Source organism: Nyctibius grandis, chromosome 5 (assembly GCF_013368605.1).
Source record: "Nyctibius grandis isolate bNycGra1 chromosome 5, bNycGra1.pri, whole genome shotgun sequence".
NCBI classification, from domain to species: domain Eukaryota; kingdom Metazoa; phylum Chordata; class Aves; order Nyctibiiformes; family Nyctibiidae; genus Nyctibius; species Nyctibius grandis.
The window spans coordinates 73,856,337-73,878,534 of record NC_090662.1 but is presented as its reverse complement, the minus strand read 5'-3'; the positions used below and the strand labels follow the sequence as shown (position 1 = coordinate 73,878,534).

Below are 22,198 nucleotides of genomic sequence, written 5' to 3'. Positions count from 1 at the left end.
GAGACCAGGCACTTCCCAGGGAGATTATGTCTGTCTGTGCTCACTTGTCACCACATACTGCCATCCCTGTGCCTTGAGCTACCCTCAGGCTATCCCTTTGGCTATGGCAAGGCTGGCAAGACCTAAGTGCTCCTCTGCAGCAATAGTTAGGAAATTGCAAATCGCAGCCCTAGCAGCTCTGCTTTTGAGAGAAAGTTTCTCTTCTGAATTTCTGCTGAAGCTGCCACTGTGTCTGCTGTATGAAATGTTCAGCAAGGTCTGGTACTGATGTGCCTAGAGCTGAAGAATATGATGGCATCTCTGTTGCTCCACCACTATCAAAGATTCTAGCAGCAGGAGCCTCAGAAATGGTGTACATCAACATCCCTGTTTTGGCCCTCCTGAAAGGCCCCAAGGTAGAGCTTGAAGCAGTTTGTGACAGGAGGGCTTCTTAGTATGCAGAGATCAAACCTGCCAGTGGTGAAGATAGAGACACTAAGCTTTTTGTGATCTGCAGATCTGCTGATGTCCTGGATTTCCTGTCTGCATAGATTCCCTGTGTCTACCTGCTGGACAGTACTATCAAGGTCCAGTGTCAGCACAGCTGAGGTACCCATTTGCATTCTCTCCCGTCCCTCTAACTATGACTTTCTCTGCTTCGCCTCTGTTTCTCAGAAGATGGTCTCTAACAAATGTTTCCCGTGTTTCCTTTCACATCCTGTAAAAGGGGCTGTACTGCCTCCTTTGTTGCTTACCATGCACCAATGTGCATGCCTGGAATCCCGCAAAGGCTCCTTTGTAGTTCAGATGATCCAGCACAGAGCTTGCTAATGGGTCTTCTCAGCCATCTCCACTACAACTACTTCCTAAGAAATCTCCCACTAGACAGCTCTGTACTGCCAGGTCTTTAAAACTCTTTGAGAAAGATAGTTTTTAACAGGCTACAAGGAAGGACTTTTCTTGCTGACTTCCTACTCTATATACCTCATCTTCATGTGCATGGGGAGGGATCCTCTATGCTGCCACGGAGATGAATCCTGGCAGGTGTCAAGAATATCAGGGAGCCCTTCAGCTGCAGGAGAGAAAGATGGGAGGCACCCTGTGGGTACCCCTACACTGCACAATAAGCAAGCAGACTCAAGCACTTAACCTCTGTCCATGGCTCGGGTGTTGGTTCAGTCTCTAGCTTTGCTTTGGAACACTTCAAGGGAAATAAGATATAGAGGGAATTAATCCTATGCAGTGTGGGTGCAAGTCAGTCTGTGCCACTTGACACCAGACCCAGAAATCAGTCCCTGATCAACTTTTACCTAGCACTGTAGACAATACTTGTGCTGACTGCTTCAAAAATGAGATGAGCCTCTAACCACATCCTTCGTTGCTTGCTCCAGGGGATGAAAGCCCCAGTGTCTCCATGGTACTTGCTGTCTTAGGTGAGTCTGTGTGAAAATAGTCCCTACACACCTCTCAGCTGTGGGGTCCTGCCACATGAGTCTTCCAACTACTCTTGCTGCAAAACCAGTGGCTGGTACCCATGCAGCCTGCTTCAAAGCCATGCTGCAAGAACATCCTTATGTATGTGAGATCCCTATGCTACGTTTCTTTGCAAATGCAAAGTGGCAGAATAGAGGAGCATCAGAAGAGAAGAGAGAACTCTCTCTTCTACCCCAACAATCTCTCACTATACCTATGATATAAATTGGAGATTTCCTTATGAAACAGTGGGCTATTTATTGGGCTGCTCCCACCATGTATGCCCATTTTGCAGGAAGGTAAGTATCTCCCATATATGGACAGATCCTGAGAACAATAAAGCTTCACTGTACTCCAACCAGATTGGAGCCCTGCCCCATATCTACTTTTCTTCTTCCTTCCTTGCAAGCTGGAAAACAGTGGGCTCTGCCCACCTCTTAGTTTTTGCTCATCCCAGTAAGGAAAACTGAATCAATACTGGATTTTTCTTGCAAAAGAACCAAGAAGTAATCCTTAGCCAGAAGGCACCCCTAGAGCTGACAACAGGAGCCCCTGGAAGAAAGTGCTGCTTGGGGAGCAGTATGTCTTAAAGCACCTACTCAGCAAACACAGAAACAGCTGTCAACCAGTATCCTCAGACCCTATTTTCATTTCTGTGAAGGGTTATACTTCATTCTGCTCTCAGAATATACAGTAGGGAGGTCAGGCAATTGAAAATAGTAAGATGGTTCTCATGCAGCAGAGGAAATTCTCTATTTTCTTCCTGCATTCTCATGCAATCTAACTATTGGCTGAAAAATTCCACAGTTTTATTAGGGCTCGTGTGAGGGTCTTCTACCTCTTTCAGATTCTAGACACCAACACCTTTTACATCTTCCTGTCCAAGGGTTTGTGCTAACCAGTGTCTCTGCAACTCCATATGCAATATGATTTTTAGTTACAGAGTTGTAAAGTTTGTTCTCAAGCACACAAGGCTGTCTTCTCCGCAGCACATTCTATTGCATGCCTCCAGACCATAAGGGTTGTTTTTTGTCCATCTTCCCAGGCTTTTCTGGCCAGGAAGCCAATTCTTAAAGAACCTTCACAAGTGACACAAACCATCCAGAAGTCCCAGAAACTCATGTGAAGTCAAAAAAAGAGCACCAAGAATTCAGAAATATATGTTCACATTGGGAAAACTAAACCTAAAGCAAATATACTTCAGTATTTCTTCATATGTCTTGAAGTCATTCCTAGTCCTCCAGACCCACTTGATGACCTGTTATCAGCTGGTCTTGTTTCAAACTTTCAGTTCCCCATCTTTGCCCCATTACAGATTTTTGCTGTCATGACCGATTCCTTGTGAAGGAGAGGGCATCTACTTCTAAGGCAAACAGTGGGAATACAGTGTGGAAAGCATGAGGGAATACTTCTGAAAACGGGTTGATGGACCTCCAGAGGGATGAAACTGTTGGCAGAGAATCTTGCAAACAGGTACTTGGTTTATGAGAGATGAATTCTGCTTTAAAGACAAATGCAAGATTCCCGCTCAGCATCCCTATTTCCAGGAAAGAAGAGACAGAATCCTCAGCCTGTGACTGGCTTTTAAGTGGCCAGGGAAAAAAGTGAAGAAAGGAGACAGTTTGATGGGAGGGGGAGCAAGGCAGGTGGGCTGCTCAGAGAAGAAAGAAGTGTTTCATCCATCTGAGGAAGAAGCAGAACGTCTGGATAGGTAGACCAAGCTATTTTTGCTTAGTCAAGATGGTGGTGGTTTTTATTCTGCTCTGAGAGCATAGATGGTGTCCCAGAATGCCCCTCTATCCAGACAAAGGATACTAACACATATGAATGGTAACCGATAGATATCCTTAAGGTCCTTCATAAACATTGCTAGGTGGATAAGGCTGGATGACAGACATGATGTCATGTTGCCACTGAACTTGTCCTTGAATAGATGTCTTCTACTGGTCATTTGACTAGAAGCACACCCTCATGTCATCAGACATATTCAGGACTAGTTAAAGTCATCATGGGGACTGTGCTTTTTAGGTAAGCCCTCATGCCCATTGGGCACAGGGAATCCATGCTGCCAGTCCCAGCCCAAGTGAATACTGATGCTGATGACACCCCTGTCTGCAATGGGTAAGAGAAGAAAAAGAGAGCACTAGTTTCTCCCCAGCTGAGAGTACTGGAGTTACAACATCCATGGGCACTGGCATGTACCTGGTTACTTGGTCATAGGGCCCATGAAGGAGACTCTGGTCATCAAGGACCTGAATGCTGAGATATAGATTTCACTCTTAGACTTCTTGAAGTGGGTTTAAAATGTCAGTGAGAATTCTGTTGATGGTTACTAATTAGCAAGGTAAAGAGTGCTACATGGAACCACTGAACCTCAGTACAGGAACAGACATTATGATGGATACCTTGTCTCTCTCCCATTAACACATCTGTAGTGTTTTTTTCCTCACCCTGTCCAGATTTCCAATGGAGTGGCAGTGACTTTCTGCTTTGCAGAGGTCTGTATCAGGGAGAAGAAGCAGGCTGCTTTGCAAGGGAAGGTCAGCCAGGAACTGAAATTGACAGCAAGCCAGGCATGAGGCAGGACCCTCACCAAGGGGTACAGTCCCATAGCACCTGAACAAGAAGAATAGAATAGGCACAGTGACTGCAGCCAGGTTAAGTCAGCAGTCCAATCAATCCAAACAAGACTATAGTAAGGTGGTAGGTCCAAGATCAAGCCATAAAGTCAAGTCAGCAGATCAGGGTCATTATCAGCAAAGTTCATGGACAGACCCAAATCTGGCTGCCATATAGCTCTAGCAGAGACCACAGGCAAGTGTCTGAGCTCCTGAGCAGCTCCTAAGCAAAGAATGCGCAACCTCTGGGCAGACTTCTCTCTTCTCTTCCTCATGCAGCTCTTTCCACAGCAGTCTGACATGAGGTTACACTGCTGCAAGGTTATATAGACCTTGAACAGGCAGTCAAAGCCCAGTGAGAAGGGGAAGAGGTTGCAGAGCTTTTTGGTGTACTAAGAACCTAACAGCCTGGACGTCACTGAACTTGGGATTCTGGATAAACATCAGATAAATGCCATCAGACAAAACGTGCATGTGTGTCTCTTTCATAAAGAGGATTGCGTGTTTAGACTGATGTAAACAGATAGCGTTCTGCAACTTGTTCCAGTTGCCAACAATGAGTCGAGTAGCCACAGTTTGATTAACAGCAGCTTTTATTTCCCTAAATTCATCATTCTGGAGTGAATGAAAGAGTGGGCAGAACTACCAGCAATGGTCATACATAACCTGAAACAAAAAGAAACTCAGCAGAGGAAACAGGAAGACCTGTAATTTGCATCCTAAGGAAGATGGTCTTTCAAGAGCTTCTGCCCATACAGTTCTCAAGTTTTGACCGAATAAGGAAACCCTGAGCAGTGCTTGCCTCAAAGACAGAGCGGGTGTCATTTTTGACTCACAGAACTACCGCTAGTGATAAACACCACTTCTGTTGATTTGACAGTGAGTGTACAATCCCAAGGAGATGGATGAGCTACAAATTTAAGGATTTTCTTTGCCTTTTTCTCTTCCAAAGTGATTAATAAAATAACCAACGTTCTGCACTTTCACATCGCTTTGTCGGGTAGGAAGTAACCATTTTGCGTACTGCTCTGCCTGTACCACCGATGTTGGTCCCATAGTAAAACAAGACAATACTGATGATGACATCAGAAGCGCAATCACCCTTCATATATGGTCACAGGCACAATTTTCAAATTTTATTGGAGGTTTTGTTTTTTTCAGATTTGAGATTAATCTGTTGATAACGTCTAAAAAGGTGAACAATATTTCTATTGGTTCCTTCATGTAGTTCATGCTAGCATGTGAATCTATATATTTCCTCCTTTGTAGTCATTTGTGAGATGCAGAGAAGCCCATGCAGAGTTTGTTCTGGGCAGTGCCTAACAGAGAGTGAAGTTTCATCTGTCCATGATCGGGATGGCAACAAAAGGACATCTTTCTACTCCAGTGTTGTGGTTGCTTCTCCTCTCCATTCAGCTCTCCCTGGGTAAGTCCATACTTCATTTCACATAAGGCAGTAAGATAGGAAAAGAATGTAAATTCAATATAAATAGGTTGCTATTCCATCAGCCTGTAAGACAAAGTGTCAAGAAGGTGTTTAAACACATTTCTGTCTTTGATTCAACCCCCTTGGCGATCCTGAGAGAAATAAGGGTAAGCCATTTGTAATAGTTTTGTATTTTACTTGGACATAAGTGACTGTCCATTCTCATAGGAATTCGAGTCCAAGTTTAATAAGCTGCCAAGCTGTAACGGAAACCAGCTGGGTATTCTTACACTGTCTTGCCTCCCTTGCTGAGTTCTGTGTAGACAAAATTAATAACTCCAGGTCTTTATTCAGCACGAGTTAAAATGATGGTGCTGTGCTCTGTGTGTCCAGTGAAGTTTGACTGGGTAACATACCATCGCCTCAGTTGTTCCTGTATATCTGAAGATTATCGCTAAGTGTCTCTCTGCTCTTCTAGAGCTATGTGTACATGTTTGAAGCTAATGATGAGAGCCAGATTTTGGAATCCCCATTTTTGTCTCTATACACACAGAGGTGGCACTATGGCATTGTGACTGGTGGTCACATCCCCATATGATGAGAACAAGACTTCGTAGTTCATACTTTGATGTAGCATGGCCTTAGTCTTAAAAGTTCTCACCAGTTGTGTGGATGCAGCCACAGTTCAAGTGGATGGGAAGAGGAGGCACAGGTCTTTCTGTGCAAAGGAGTGTGACGAACTATATTAAGTATTTGTATTTAGACATCTTTGTAGCAATGTTTGAGTCTCAACTGAACAGTACTGTGGAAATGAGAGCGAGTTTTCTGCCAACTTCTTTTTAATAACAGGGAACAGTACCCGAGTGACTCACTGGCAGATGCAGACAAGAGTAGCTTTACCTTGACACCATCCCCAGCACCCACGATCCACGCCTCCGCACCGGCGGTACCGGCACTCTCCGCGCTGCCGGCGCCCCCTGCTGGTCCCCCGAGAGGGCGCAGGGCGCGAGCTCTCTTTTACTCTTGGGTATGGCTAATGGAAATAGGTTATCTGGTTCTTTTAACAATGTATTATGAATTTAACTTTTCTTAGAAAATATTTCTTGTAGTCCCAAAAGTGGGTTGTTCACCCAGTGTGTGTTGTCCAATTTACACACAGAGTCGAGGTATTTTCCTTTATTACGTAAATGTACGGATACGGGTGCTGGGTAGAAACTTGCACACTACTGGTACAAATTAGCAATTATTTATACACAAAATATTATCATATTTAATCATCTGATACATATTCATTGATATTTTATTAAGTGTTTCTTTAAAATTTCCTTGCCTATCATGCTAATGTCTATGCACACACATGAGAATTATTTGCTATTTTATTTCCTTCTTCTTTTAGGTCAGTAGGTTTCTTGAGTTGGTGGTCCATGAGTAGGTGGTCGTGATCTCCCCCTGCTGGAATTACCTTTCCTCTAGTTTCACTTAAATTTGGCAACACTAAGTAGTTCTTCACAGGCTATTAACTGAGTAGACCATGATTCACCTTGTGAGACAGGCTCCCTCATTTTACAATACCATAAAAGAATGGATTAGGTTAATCTTTACCAAGGTTCACCCTAACTGGTATCATTCTCTTTTAAATGTATGTATTTTTTAGCTGAGAAAACTCTTTTTTTGGACTATGTTCTTCAAATAAACTGTGGGTTGTTCTCCAGAACATCTTTCAGAAGAGTCTTAAAAGACTTATTACAGTAAGATTATACTCCTTCTGAGACACCATGTTGCAAGTACAAAGGGATTTTGTAGTTATATCAGAGGCTTATGCTACCTATGTGAGAGACTTTCTTACTCAGGAAATTTGAGGAGAGAGAACAGTTTGCAGAAAAAATAGGTTTTGGAAGTTGCTAGTTGTCAGTCAGTTGAATAATCTCCCTTAAGCTTTTTGTGTTTCCCAATCTAAACGGTAGACAGGAAATTGTGAGGAAGTCCAGCAGTGTTAGTAAAGAGGTAAAACCTTTGCCTATGTATACGAGGTGATCATGTATCAAAGCTATATTGTCTGTGTCTGATGAAGCAGGGAAGAATCAGGCTACAGACCACATGGAGATGGAGGCAAAATTGCCTTTTAGTTTACTACTGCCAGCAGTTTACTCTGGAATGAGAAATGAAACAATGGTTAGTTGCTGAAGGAAGTGACTGCATTAGCGTCAGTTCATGGGCTAAGACTGACATACTTACAGCGAATAGAGAGAGGAATTAGATTTGTTTTCGAATGCAAAGAAAAATTATATATTCTTGTTTCACAATCTCAAATGACAGCAAGCAGTATGATATGTAGGAACACCTCTCTCTCTTTTGAGGAAGAGAGGGAAGGTGATATTTTCCACACCAGATTGTTTCGAAAACTCTTACTGGAAAACCCAAGGCACTTAGTGCAAATTAATTATCTTTTGTCACTTATCAAATACTATCATTGATAGGAGATGATCTCCAGGAGGTGTCTTTCTGCACTATTTGCAAGATGTGCACAGCTGCATTGTTTTCTGTTCACATCACTGTTCAGTGCTGGGTCATAATGAGCACTGCTGGTTTCTCTTGGTACCTGGTCAGGTTCTGATACCTTTGTTGCATTCAGTGCAGTCTTACTCACTAATATTTGTGAGTTAGCCATCTTAGCTAACTGTGTCACCTTTGGAGAGGTGACTCCTATGAGTCATGAGCTGTAGAGTTGGTATGAGGGTACAGCAAGGGCCAGCTGCTCCAGCTGCAATAACACATCTAGCAGGGCAGGGGCCTCACCAGCCAGGGTGACAGCCCTGCAGTACCCAAGAGAGGCAAGCAGGGCAGACCTAGGGGTGGCAGCTGGGTTCAACTCTTGTTGCCAACTTGCCTCAGGTCCAAGGTCAAGCCGAGAATTCAGTCTGTGGCTCAGAGTGAAGATCAACAGGACCTATAACCAGGCACAGCTGTGTTCGAGTTGAACACAAATGCACCTGCAATGTAGCTCAGCCAGGGACAGAAGGTCCAGGCCTGTACTGAAATGAAGGCCTGGGCCCATGGGCTGGGTGTCTGGGTGGAGACCTCAGGTGCGGAAGGTTAAGGCCATTAAGGATTATTAGTGCACTCAGGGCACAGACAATTGGATCAAACCTGTTCTATAGATGTTTGCTTTAATTTCCCATTGTGTGTCAGGTTTTGAAACAGTGTTAACTTGGGACCAAAGTTACTGTGCTTCTTATGTAACTGTCCTGTAAAACTTCTCTAGCTATGTGGTCAATCTCAATGATCTTCCAGGTCCCAGAAGAAGTTGCCAGCCCTCTTCAGGGATTTACCTGTTCCATAACATGTAGAAATTCAAATCTGATCAAACTGAAGACAAGTCTCGGATGTGGTGGCCAAGCTCTTCCTGATTCTTTTATGCACTTAGCTCATAGTTTGTCCTTAACCTGGAAATACCAATGTCCTCTATGTGGTTTTCTACCATTTAATTTTCCCACCCATTTTGTCATGTTCTCTTTCATGTTCTAAACATCAGTGGCTTTCAGTTCACATGGTTCAGTAATGCCAACACAGCATTTTTTTTCCATTTTCTCCTTTGAAGTTTTCTCCTTGAGAAGCACAAAGCTCATATGCAACAACTTGGTTTCAAGGGGCACATGAACCAACAGCAATGGTTAACAGATGAATATGATGAGTACGGAATGATTTAGTTGTCAAGGGGCAGTCTTAAATTTTTAAAAAGTGCCCCAGGCTTCTTAGTTCCATCACAAAAGCTGCAGAGCTTTCTTTCCTCTGAAACATAAAATTCCTTTCAAATATAATTGAGCATTTATATCCAGCAAATAATGACATACCTGTTTTCATTTCAGGTTGGCCTGTATCCCAAGGTTTAAGGCATGTATCTTTCTCATGTTATCACTTCTTAAATATCTGATTACTGCTTGATAAAATCCTCCTTAAAAAACATCCTTGTGCAGGGGTTGCTCAAACTGGGAGCGTGATAAGAGACAACGCAGTTACAGCTCTGTTTCCTGAGGTCCAACCTGTAGCAAGGCTAACTTGTAGTCCCAATAGGCATACACACATGTAACACACATATACCGATATACAGATATGCACACACACATATACACCTGTACATGGCTGGCCACACAGACAGAAACATGCAACAGTGACACAAACACAAACAGCAACAATGGCCTTATCATGAGCAACTGATGTCATCCATCTTAACTTCTGTAAGGCCTTTGACATGGTCCCACACAACATTCTTGTCATTAAATTGGAGATATATGGATTTGATGGATGGACTGTTCAAAGGAAAAGGAATTGGCTGGATGGCCGTATCCAAAGGGTTGCAGTCAACATCTCAATGTCCAAATGGAGATCAGTAATAAGTAGTGTCCCTCAGGGGTCCAGTACTGTTCAATATCCTTATTAATTAAATAGATAGTGGGATCAAGTGCACCCTCAGCAAGTTTGCAGATGACACCAAGCTGAGTGGTGCAGTTGATATGCTTGAGGGAAGGGATGCCACCCAGCGGGACCTTGAGAGGTTTGAGAAACGGGCAAAGATGAACCTCACCTCAAGGAAGTTCAATAAGGCCAAGTGCAAGGTCCTGCACCTGGCTCAGGGCAATCCCAAGGATCAGTACAGGCTGGGAGATGAATGGACTGAGAGTAGCCCTGTGGAGAAGGACTTGGGGGTACTCATGGATGACAAATTGGACATGAGCCGGCAGTATGTACTTGTAGCCCAGAAAGCCAACTATATCCTGGGCTGCATAAAAAGAAGCATGGCCAGCAGGTCAAGGCAGTCGTTTCTGTCCCTCTGCTCCACACTGGTGAGACCCCACCTGGAGTACTGCGTTCAGCTCTGGGGTCCGCAGCAGGATAGACATGGACCTGTTAAAGTAGGTCCAGAAGAGGGCTACAAAAATGATCAGAGGGCTGGAACACCTCTCCTGTGAGGAAAGGCTGAGAGAGTTGAGGTTGCTTGGCCTGGAAAAGAGAAGCCTCCAGGGACACCTCCTTGTGGTCTTTCAGTACTTAAAGGGGGCTTATAAGAAAGATGGAAAGAGACTTTTTACCACAGACTGCAGCGACAGGACAAGCGGCAATGGATTTAAAATGAAAGAGGCTACGTTTAGATTGGATATAAGGAAGACATTTTTTACAATGAGGGTGGTGAAACACTGGAACAGGTTGCCCAGAGAAGTTGTGGATGCTGCATCCCTGGGAGTGTTCAAGGTCAGGTTGGACAGGGCTTTGAGCAACCTGATCTAGTGAAAGATGTCACTGCCCATGGCAAGGGAATGGGAATTAGATGATCTCCAAAGTCCCTTCCAATCCAAACCATGCTGTGATTCTATGATTCTATGTTTTCCTCTCTGGCTGATCAGAATAAAAGTCTATCAGTGGGAAACATGCACATACAATTTGGATACCTTGAGACACTCAGCCCATCCAGTGTCTAGTCCTCGACCCTCAACCTCTGTAGTTGCCTCATGCACTGACACAAATGCAAATTGGTCTTTGAGTTGACCCCCTGAGCTTACCATCTCTCCAGTAGCTGGCCTGGATCCTCTGGTCCCTCTGGTAGTGTCATGGTTTTAGGCTGGGCTGGCTATTAAACAGGTGGCAGATGCTCTCTATTAACCCTCCTCCCCCCACAGAAGGGGAAGGAAAAGAGAAAAGGGAGAGAAACTTACGGGCTGGGAAATTAAAACCGTTTTAATAAACTATAATAACAAAAAAAGAGTATAATAATAATAATGGAAATAATTAAATATATACAAAACCAAGATCAAGTTCCCCCGATGATGGTCGCGTCACTACCGGCACTGCCGGGCAGGCTTCAGGAAGGCCCATATTGGTCTCCGTGACAGACAGGAACTGGATTCAGGGATGCATGGATTGGGATCGAGGGTAGGAGAAAACCAGACAGAGCCCTCTTCGGACGCCGGCCATAGCAGAAGAGCGAGACCCTCACGATTCCCCCACTTTATACTGAGAATGACCTGTATGAGATGCAATACCTTCGTTGGTCAGTTTTGGGTCACCTGCCCTGTCCACTCCTCCCTGGAGGTGCAACATTTCTGCGGCTCTTCGCTCGTAATTAGTGAGGAATTTAGCAGTGACCTTGGTTTCTCTAGGAGTAAGTACAAGCAAGAGCCTTTCTGCATACCATTCCTACCGGTGCCTCAGTAATAACTATAAACTTTGAGCGTTATCAGTCCTAGAAGCAGACACTGTCTGCAAAACATGCAGTTAGTTTCAGAAAGTGCAGTTACTTAGAAGAGACTTAGCTGAAAGTAAAAATCACTAAAAGGAATATTGGTTCTGTTTTAGTCCAAACCAGGACAAGTAGCCAACTTCTCCAGTTACCTCACTCCCAGAGACACGTACACATACTTGGCTCCCAGGCCAATTAACTTACTCACTGTCTAGTCCAGCTCGATATTCACTAGCAATCCCATACTGACATGACGCACTCACTCCAGTTGCTGGCACCTGTTGTGGTTTAACACCAGTAGGCAGCTAAGCATCACACAGCCACTCACTCACTCTCTCCCGGTGGGATGGGTGTTACAGTCCATTTGGATCTCTCCAATTTACAGGACAACGTACTCTGTAAATTAAACTTTATTTCAGGAGCTCATTAAGAAATACGATAAACAAACACAAAAACGGGGGCTCATTTCCCTTTTCCCCAGACTAGTCTGTCATGTGAATTCACTGATTCAAGTCATAAGGTTTCATAACTTATAACCTGTAACTTTTAATTCGTGCACCTGTGAGAAAAAAACCCATTACAATTAGTTACCTTGCCAACAGTGAGAGTGCTCATCCTTCCCCCTCCATCATGTGTTGGTGTCCCCTGTATCACACAGGGAAGCACAAAAGCCTCAGCAATCCAAATGCTGTTGTATCTATCTGCTTCAAAGGCTTTTTGGGTAAGTTGATGCTTTATACCTTCCAGCTTGGAAGTTTGGTCTATACTCTTTCCATAAGTTAGGAGATTCTGAAGAAACTGCCAGACAAAGATGACAGCTGCAGGAGCCAGCACTCTGCAGGTGATAATGGCTGCATATGCCCTTTAGCTCTTTCTGGGCACCTGTTTGGCCTACATGGTGCTCTCGCTTTGACCTAATAATGCTGCTCCCAGCAGACAACAGGCCTTGGCATGAGCTGGGTTAGCCACAATCTGAGCAGGAGTTGAGTGAACAGTCACAGACAAGGAGAGAATCGTAAGAGTTCCTTTAAATCAAATAAAGTAAAGTATACATTAGTTTCTGGGATCGTAGTGAGCAGGGTATAAGGATTAGGTACCACAGGATGTACATCAGCTGTAATCTGGTTAATTGCCCACAGATCCTGAACTAATTGATATTCTTGGGATTTGGGCTTTTTCACTGGCAGAATTGGGGTATTATATTCAGACTGACATTCTCACAAAAGTCCAAATTCTAGGAAGGTAGCAATCAAGGGTTCCAACCCCATCCTAGCTTCCCACTTTATTGGGTATTGTTTTTTCCTTACCAGACAGGCTCTGGGCTTCAATTCTATGCTTATAGGACTCACATTTTTCCCTCTTTCTGGTTTCTTTGCAGCCCAAACCAGTGGGCTCACTCCATCCATGACCTCGCTGGGTATGTTGTTGCTGATATCACCGTCCTTTTGCTTGTTCCAGTCCCATATATCTGTCAGAAGGCATATCTGTGCTTTCTGTGCTTTCCATGCCATCTCTAGTGGAATATGCATCTGGACCGAATTCTCAGAAAATGTTAGTTTTGCATGTAGTTTACAAACTAGGTCTCTTCCTAGTAATGGTAATAGGCATTCTGGCATACATTGAAGTTCATGAGTCAATTTAGTATCCCAAATTACACATTCCATAGGTTTTAAAAGAGGTCTGGTCATTTGCTTTCCCGTGGCCCCAACAATGGGGATATTTATTTAATTTAAAGGTCCCTTATAACTAGTCAAAACAGAATATGTTGCTTCACTATCAACCAAAAAGTCAACAGTCTCATTCCCCAGCTTGACTGGAACCAGGGGATTGGCTGGGGAAGCCTTAAGGATATCCCCCAGTCCCCTTCAATCTACATCTTCTTCTAACATCTTAAGGTTGGCATCAGCCAAATCACTTCCCCCTTTTGCATTCGGACATTCATTCGTCCAGCATCCTTCTATCCTACGAATAGCACATTGATTTAATCCTAAGGGTGCTCCTTGTGTTCCAGGACCTCTGCCACTTTCTCCACAATTTCCCTTTCCTTTCCCTTCTGCCTTACCTTTTCTGCCCACAATTGCTGTGGCTAAGAGAAGCTTGTAATTTCATTCTCACTTGGTCTTTCTTCTCTCTCCTTTTTTTTTCTATTATTGTATGGCTTATAATTCATTTCAATCATTTGAGAAATAGACATTCCCCCCACTCCATCCACTTTTTGTAACTTTTTTTTTAATATACATATCCTGAGATGACTGGCCAACAAACAGCATATTACACATTTTCTGAATACTAGGATATTTATACAAAGTCGTAAAAGCATCAACATATGGAACTTCATCCCATTTTTCATGTTGACAACAAAACAATATCAACTGCAGTATAGTGTTAAATTGCAAAGCTTCTTGTATCGGTCGTCATTCATCATCAGCCAATTTATAATTTGGCCACCATTGATTATAATATCTCTTCATTTTTTTTTAGTCATTGGATTGCCTCTGAATTTATCCCTATTTTTCAAGAAACATCCCAAGGGAGTACAGGGATAAGTCTCAGCAGAAGATGCTGTTGTACCCATATTCCCCTTTTTCCTTATAAATTACTTATAGGTCCAGATCTAATTCTACCACAGCCCACTGCTCTGACCCTTTTGGTCGATTAAGGCCCCCATTTGCTGAGCGCTAATGCAGGACTTATGTGGAGTATATACCTATATTTTGGTGCCACTTATCCTCTTATCCTGCTACCTTTTAACAGTGTTCAAAACAGCACCTTCGCCCGAGATCCCTCCCAGACGTCCCAGAAATACTTCTGTTGGTGTTGCACCTTTGAGCCGCTCGGCGCCCCAACTTTGGAGGTAGTCCAGAGGAGTACCCGATCAATATGTCAGTGCACGCTGGAGTCCTATACGGTCCACTCCTCCGCCGTCAGGGTGACAAGATGATCCGGGCAAGGTCTCACGACAGTCCCATCTGGGGTGCCAAAATGTTGCCCGAAAGTGGGATCTTCTACCTGGTATGCAAGCCAATACACACAGGGTCAAGGTATTCCTTTTATTGCAGATTTGTACAAAGCTGGGACTTAGGTGGTATTCCACAAAACTAGCTCAACCTGAATACAAAATAATCACAAATGTATAGGGAACAAACTATCATATTCTCTTAATACCCTTTCCTATTGGTGCTATTCAAATTCTTCCTTTCTCTGATTGCAGTATCTTTTCCTTGCTTCTTTAAAGTGATCACTACCCAGAAAATCATTGCGCATGTTCTTTTGGAAGCGAGGCCAGTGGGTCTGCTCTTTCCTTTTGAGTCAGACATCTCGATCTCCCCCTGCGACTTTTAACTTTACCCTACTGTCTTTTCTTGCATGTCTCCTGACAATCCTCCAGTTATTAGTTGCCTTTGAAGACACAGTGTTCCCTTCTTGTCCCCTCAACCTATACTAAGTAATAGTTCCTGCACAATATGCAACTATTCATTCTTGACAGCGTTACATTGTTACAGGAAAATATTACCCAAGAAAACTCTCCAAACCAAATGATAGTTTAGAGAGACAACGTTGGTTTATTGCAGCGCTGGGTGCATGGAGGATCTCTCCTCCTAGCATGCACACCTAGGAACAAAAGCACACTCATTATATACATTATAGAAAAACGAATATCCATACAATTCCAAGAAAAGCCCACCTATTCCAAAAAACTTATGCATATGCTAATGCATTATGTAATTATCTTTGTGCATGCGTACTACATTGGGGAAGGGGTCTTGGGTGGTCTCTGGGGGTCTCTAGTGGTCGCAATCCCCCACAGTTATGCTGTCCGCTGTATAACCCCGCTTCTGCACAAGCATGGTCGAGGCCTTTCTGTTGACACATGCAGGTGGCTCTGAGGAGAAGATCCTATTCTGGTTCTTACAGGATTTATCTCTACTCCTGGCACCAGAGCTGTGACTAAAGTCAGTTAAGATACTACAAAGATGTTGTTCACAGTCTTGCTTATCTCTGGCCCTTCTTTGTAATTAGTGAGGAATTTAACAGAGACCTTGGATTCTCTAAGACTAAGTGCAAGCAAGAATCAGTGATGATTATAACTCTAAGTGTTATCAGTCCCAGAAGCAGACCCTGCCTTCAAAACATGCCGTTAGCTTCAGAAAGTGCAGTTATTTTAGCTGAAAGGAAAATTACTGAAAGAAAAGTTTATTCTGTCTAAAGGTTACACAGAGTAGGCCTTTTAGGGCCTACTTTGAGGCTTACTTTTACTAAACCATCTGGTATCAACATTAGCAGATAAGGTAATGCTCAATCAGTAACCAAACTAACCTATTCTTATATTTGATCGATTATATGGGTTTAGTAAAGCATAAGATTAATAAAATTTTCTCATGGGATTAGAATTTGAGAGTGTACTTTGTGTCCCATATTGGTCTGGATCAAGTTGTAGCCCAGAATTCCACCAGCACTGATCTGAGGTGTTGTATATGTTGGGCCTCACTGTCCATATTATGGCAGAGGCTGCCACCTTCTGTGAGTTTGTTTGATTATTACATTGTGCATGAACATTTATGTGATAGAATGCCAGATGTCTCAATATGAGGATTAGAATTGTCTGACACATGAAGGCTCTTGTCTTTTTAGATGTTGTCAACATTATCTCCAGTGATAACACCTCACCACAGAAAGCATTAACAAAGTTCCACGGAATGTTTAATGTACTTTCTAGATGGATACTCTCCATCGTATGCAGATTGAATGACAGCTCTTCAGTTATTTCTCAATAGTTCCTAGGAAGAGGGAAAGAAGATCTAGGTCTTGGCTCATATCCAAGACTTAGCCATGATTAATTTCACTCCAACAGCATCTACAGTCTCCCATATCCCTTTCCCTCAAAAGCGCTGCAAAGTGACCCAGCATTTTCTGAATTATGGGTGTTGACTTCTCACCCAATATCTTGGATGCCACACCGAGGTATTCAAAGCATCCTGCTCGTGTTGGTCGGCACAGGTAGATTGTTTATTAAGAGAATTGACTATTTAATTTATACTGGGAACAGCTGCAGTAAGCAGTTCAGTGGCAGTATTCAATGCTCTGTAATCTGTTCGTTGCCACTTGCTGTAAGGTTTCTTTACTGGCTGTACAGGAGAATTGTAGGGGGACTGAGACTTGACAATGATTTCATTCTTCCAGCTCCTTTATCAATTCACTAACAGGATGAACAACATCAAAAGGTAACTTGTACAGTGGAATATGAACTAGCTTGCTATGGAGTAAAGGAGCATCTGTTTGCAGCAGATTAACAGTCAGGGATGCATTTGTAGGAGGTAAACTGTGGGGGTAAAAGGGTGGTGTCCCTATTTCCTATTTTCCCCATGAGTCTCCCCATGACTGACTCTTCAATACATCCCTACCTCATATATTGTAGGAACCTGAAAGTCAGGTCAGGTAGGCTGTCTGTCCATTAGACAGAATTAGTTTAGCCCTGACCAGTGGGTGGGTAGTGATTCTCCCATTAACACCTACACTAGAAACCAACTTCTTGCTAAGCAGGGTCTGTCCTTTGTAAGTGTCCTTATCTACCATCATTATTTGGGCTCCTGTGTCAATAAGGACTGTTGAAAGGTAGCAATCATTAACTGCGACCATCATCTCAGGACTTGGATTCTTAGCATTGGGCGTAGCAGCCACCAGTACTTCCACTGAACCGAGCCCCGCTCCTAGTTTCCCGTATATTCACGATCTAGGTTTAGTGTAGATAGATTTGGGCATATCCCTGAGCTCATGGCCTTTGCATCCTCTGGCTCCCTAGTTGTTCTCTTTTTAAAACACACGGTGTGTTATGACCTGGTCGCAACTAGTTCATAAATTCCTTGGAGTAAATTAAGGTGAAACGACACCAAACAACTGGTATGAAATTAAGAACGATTTATTAATACAGGGAAAGTTGCATGGTTGTAAGTGTATTGGGTTTCTAAAGGCACTGAGAAAAGAGAGAAAAGGATAAGGGAAAAGAGAAAGAGGATAGAGACTATGAGAGAGAGAAAGAGAGATCACCACCCTTGGATCCAGCGATGTACGTTGTCTGTAGAGTTGGTAAGTTGCTTTCAGAGTTGCTCCTCTGGTAAATCGCTTGCAGGATCGGTCCTCAGGTGGCGGGCGGGAGCGCGCGCCAGCATCCCAAGTGAGAAGGTCTAAATACTTTAGGTCATTTGCATGCGAGATAGGAGAGGGTGGTAACATCCCTCTTGTCTCCCCCCCTCTGCTCGCTTCCCATGCTAATTGGGACGCCTGCGCTTTGCAGTCTTAGATTGTTCTCGAAATGAGTCGGTGATCCCCCAAGGGGTGTCTGGTGGTCGTGATCCCCTAGTTGTGGTGTCCGCTGTATGACCCCGCTTCTGCACAAGCGTGGTTGAGGCCTTGCAAAGTTGTTGCACATGTAGGCTGGCCCCAAGGAAAAGATACCATCCTGCCTCCGCAGGGTTTATCTCTTCCTTCAGCCAGAGTTGTAAATCACAACAATTAAGGCACAGCAGGGGTATTGTTCTGTTCCCAAGGCCCTTATCTCTTGCCAGACTTGCAGGCCTCTGTAGTACACATACCCTCCTCCAGCCAGAGTTGTCAAACAAGTTGTTTAAGGCATACAAACTCTGTCCGTCACACGGTGTCACCCTCATCTGACACAGGTCCCACATGGCTATCACGATAAGTGAACAAGGGAAAGCCAGCCAGTTGCTGTAGAAGAGGAGTTGATAGCCAATGTAACTGACTCAGAGAGAGCCCCTTATTTAAAAACATTCTCCATAATCTCTTAGGCTCAGTAGTAATCGAGGGTGATTCCCAATTTCCACTTTTTGCTTTTGTCTTTTGCATGGTGACAGGCTGCCTCTCTTCTATTACCTTTACTTTAGCTGAGGTTCTCCCCCGGTTTTTATCCTGCGTGTATAGTGGTAAATTTGCTAGCATACATTGAAGGCCCTCTTGGAAAGTAATACCATTTAAGCCTGTCTTAATGGCTAAAGCTAAAGATTTCAATATCCCCTCAGCTCCCTTTATTATCAGTCAGAAGTATGCAAGCTCACAAATCACCTCCCAGGGATTTGTTTCTGTGGGAAGAATCTTTTTTATGAAAAGATGTTCCAAAGCTCTTTCCTTAAAATTCCTGACTGGGGAAAAAAGCTTAAGACAATTTCTGAACAAGTTCACTTTTTTTCTTTACGTGTCATTACATCTTAGGCTACATGCTTCAGTTTTTCCAATGTTTACTGTGTCTGTACGCAGACTCAGACCTGTTCCTCTATGTTTCTCGGGTCCTGGCAGGCCTTTGTGTAGCTTGGCTTCCTAAGAACTGCTTCAGTGCCCCACCATCATTCCTGCATTTGAATGTAAGGTAAAAAGACTGGGAAATGTGTATTCATATCAAAAGAAAGAGAAGGACCTGGGAGCAGAGCAGGAAATCAGGGTTCTTTGAGCATCAGCCCCAAGAGATGGTGGAGCATGAGGAACAACATTAAGACCTATCTGTCTGTCTTGTGCTTATGCTTCTGCATCTCCTGAGATAGTCACCCTTCATGCCACTCCTCTCATCACGTAACCCTGACTAGGAGACTCTGTGGCTAGGGCAAGAGAGGAGGGAAAGAATAAAGAATATTGGGACACTGAGTTGCAACAGTTTGAGAGGAGGAAGTTGAGGCAGACAAGGGAAATTGCTTCTTCTCACCATACTGAACATGGGAATGAAGAAAGTGGTGCCCAGTGAACCTTTTCAGCTCGATATCATCATGGCAGAACAACAAAGAGAAAGGAGGAGTTTCTGTTGAAGCCTTTGTGAATCACACAGCAGGGACGTTACTCAGCATTTCCCAGCCCTGATAGGTCAGAAGAAGAGAGCTCACCTGTCATTAGAAATAACTTACTTTTTAGCAGTGCAGTTAGCTCAAACCTGTAAATACAGACACAACTCCCTGCAAAAAAACTTTTAAGTTGGACTATTTAGAAAGGTGAACCAAACAAGTCCAATTTAAAAGTAAATTAAGAGTAATAATCATCTCATTAACCAGCTGCAATAGATAATTGTGATTAGGCACTGTCCTTTCCATAACCTTGCTCTGTCTCTGTGTATGAAGGTGCTGATGAATTGAGGCTGTCAAATGGAACCGGCCCCTGCTCTGGGAGAGTGGAAATTAAACATGACGAGCAGTGGGGAACTGTATGCGATGGTGAATGGACCAGAGAAGATGCTGAGGTTGTTTGTAAGCAGCTACGATGCGGATCTGCTGTTCAAGCCCTTAATCTAGCTCCTTTTGGAGAAGGATCTGGACCAACGTGGTTGTATCGAGTTGATTGCCGTGGTGACGAATCCGCTCTCTGGAACTGCTCACATACAGGATGGGGTGCTTTTACCTGTCCTCATTACTTTGATACTGGAGTGATCTGCTCAGGTAAGAAGTCATCCAACCTTGTATAATAGAAAAATGCTACAAGACTGAGATCAAACTTTGTCCTAGCTGGATAAAGCCAAGTACTACACAGAGGTAACATTTTCTCCATGGCCTCCACTCAGCCAAAGCAAGTTACAGCAGCATTAATTCTTCTGCCGGCTACAACTGTATGTCTCCTTTGCCTGTGCACAGCAATGACACAAAATGGAAGCAGACATAGAACAGAAAAAGAAACACTAATTGTTTCTACCACAGCTCTCCCAGGCAACAGGAGAGCAGTATTAAACTTATCTTTGACCAGGAATGGGGTCTAAAAAAGCAGATGTAAATGGAGAAGTAAGAAAATGCTGTGTTGTGCTGTACAGCTGCTCTTGTTCTCCAGATCTTTGTGTAAGCTAAGACAAGACAATCTGCAACAGCAAACAAATCCAATGTCTGCTTGGCTACCTTCCTGTGTAAGATGTGCTTGGTTTTGTTCTTTGGATAAAGTAACATTGCAAGAGGTATTTCCTTCCCAGCTTCAGAACTTTACATTTGTCCTTTCTGATTTTTATAAGGTTCCTGTCAGCCCATTAATCCAGCCTGTCTAGGTCGCTTTGAATGGCAGCTCTGCCCTTGGGGTTATCTCCCCCCACCCCCCAAATGCACTCCATCACCACCTCCAGGTTGTTGGTAAAGTGAACAGAACAAGTCCCAGAAAAGACCCAACAAGTGGTATTCCACTGGTTGCCAGTCACCAGGTAGAGTGCAACCACCTAATTGCTGCTCTCTGAGCCTGACCATCCAATCAGCTTTTTAGCCATGTAGTTGTCCACCCATCCAGACTGTAACATCCTAGTTTGGACACAAGAATATTGTACAAGACAGTGTCAAAGGCCTTGCTAGTGTGAGGTAAATGGCACACGCTGGTATCCCCTCATCCACAAATCCAGTCACTTTTATAATAATCACAGAATCAGCCGGGTTGGAAGAGACCTCTGGGATCATCGAGTCCAACCTTTGACCTAATGCCACTGTGTCAACTAGACCATGGCACTAAGTGCCACATCTAGTCTTCTCTTAAACACCTCCAGGGATGGTGGCTCCACCACCTCCCTGGGTAACCCATTCCAATGCTTAATAACCCTTTCTGTGAAGAAATTTTTCCTAATGTCTAACCTGAACCTCCCTTGGTGCAGCTTGAGGCTATGTCCTCTAGTCCTGTTGCTAGTTGCCTGGGAGAAGAGGCCAACCCCCACCTCACTACAACCTCCTTTCAGGTAGTTGTAGAGAGTGATAAGGTCCCCCCTCAGCCTCCTTTTCTCCAGGCTAAACAATCCCTGTTCCCCCAGCTGCTCCTCATAAGACTTGTGCTCTAGACCCTTCACCAGCTTCATTGCCCTACTTTGGACACACTCCAGCACCTCAATGTCTCTCTTGTAGTGAGGGGCCCAAAACTGAGCACAGTATTCAAGGTGCAGCCTCACCAGTGCCGAGTACAGGGGGACAATTACTTCCCTAGTCCTGCTGGCCACATTATTCCTGATACACACCAGGATGCTGTTGGCTTTCTTGGCCACCTGGGCACACTGCTGGCTCATGTTCAGCTGGCTGTCCACCAATACCCCCAGCTCCTTTTCCACTGGGACGCTTTCCAGACACTCTTCCCCCATCCTGTAGCGCTGTATGGGGTTGTTATGGCCAAAGTGTAGGACCTGGCACATGGTCTTGTTGAACATCATGCCATTGGTCTCAGCACATCCATCCAACCTGTCCAGATTCCTCTGCAGAGCCTTCCTACCCTCAGGCAGATCAACACTCCCACACAACTTAGTGTTGTTCGGGAATTTACTGAGGGTGCACTCAATACCCTCATCCAGATCATCAATAAAGATATTAAACAGGACTGGGCCCAGTACTGAGCCCTGGGGAACACCACTACTGATCAGATGCCAACTTGATGCAGTACCATTCACCACCACCCTCTGGGCCCAGCCATCCAGCCAGTTCTTAACCCAGTGAAGAGTGCACCTGTCCAAGCCATGGGCTGCCAGCTTATCCA

At 44.0% G+C, this 22,198-nt stretch overlaps 1 protein-coding gene across 1 annotated transcript in view; it reads left to right on the top strand.

Annotated features, from left to right (window-relative positions):
* Window positions 1–19,829: 19,829 nt before the first annotated feature.
* Window positions 19,830–22,198, top strand: part of LOC137664051 (antigen WC1.1-like) — a gene marked incomplete at its 5' end in the record, with an annotated part of 31,298 nt that continues 28,929 nt past the window's right edge. The window contains 1 exon segment of the mRNA XM_068401775.1: window positions 19,830–20,157. Coding sequence (XP_068257876.1) covers window positions 19,830–20,157 — 328 coding nt within the window.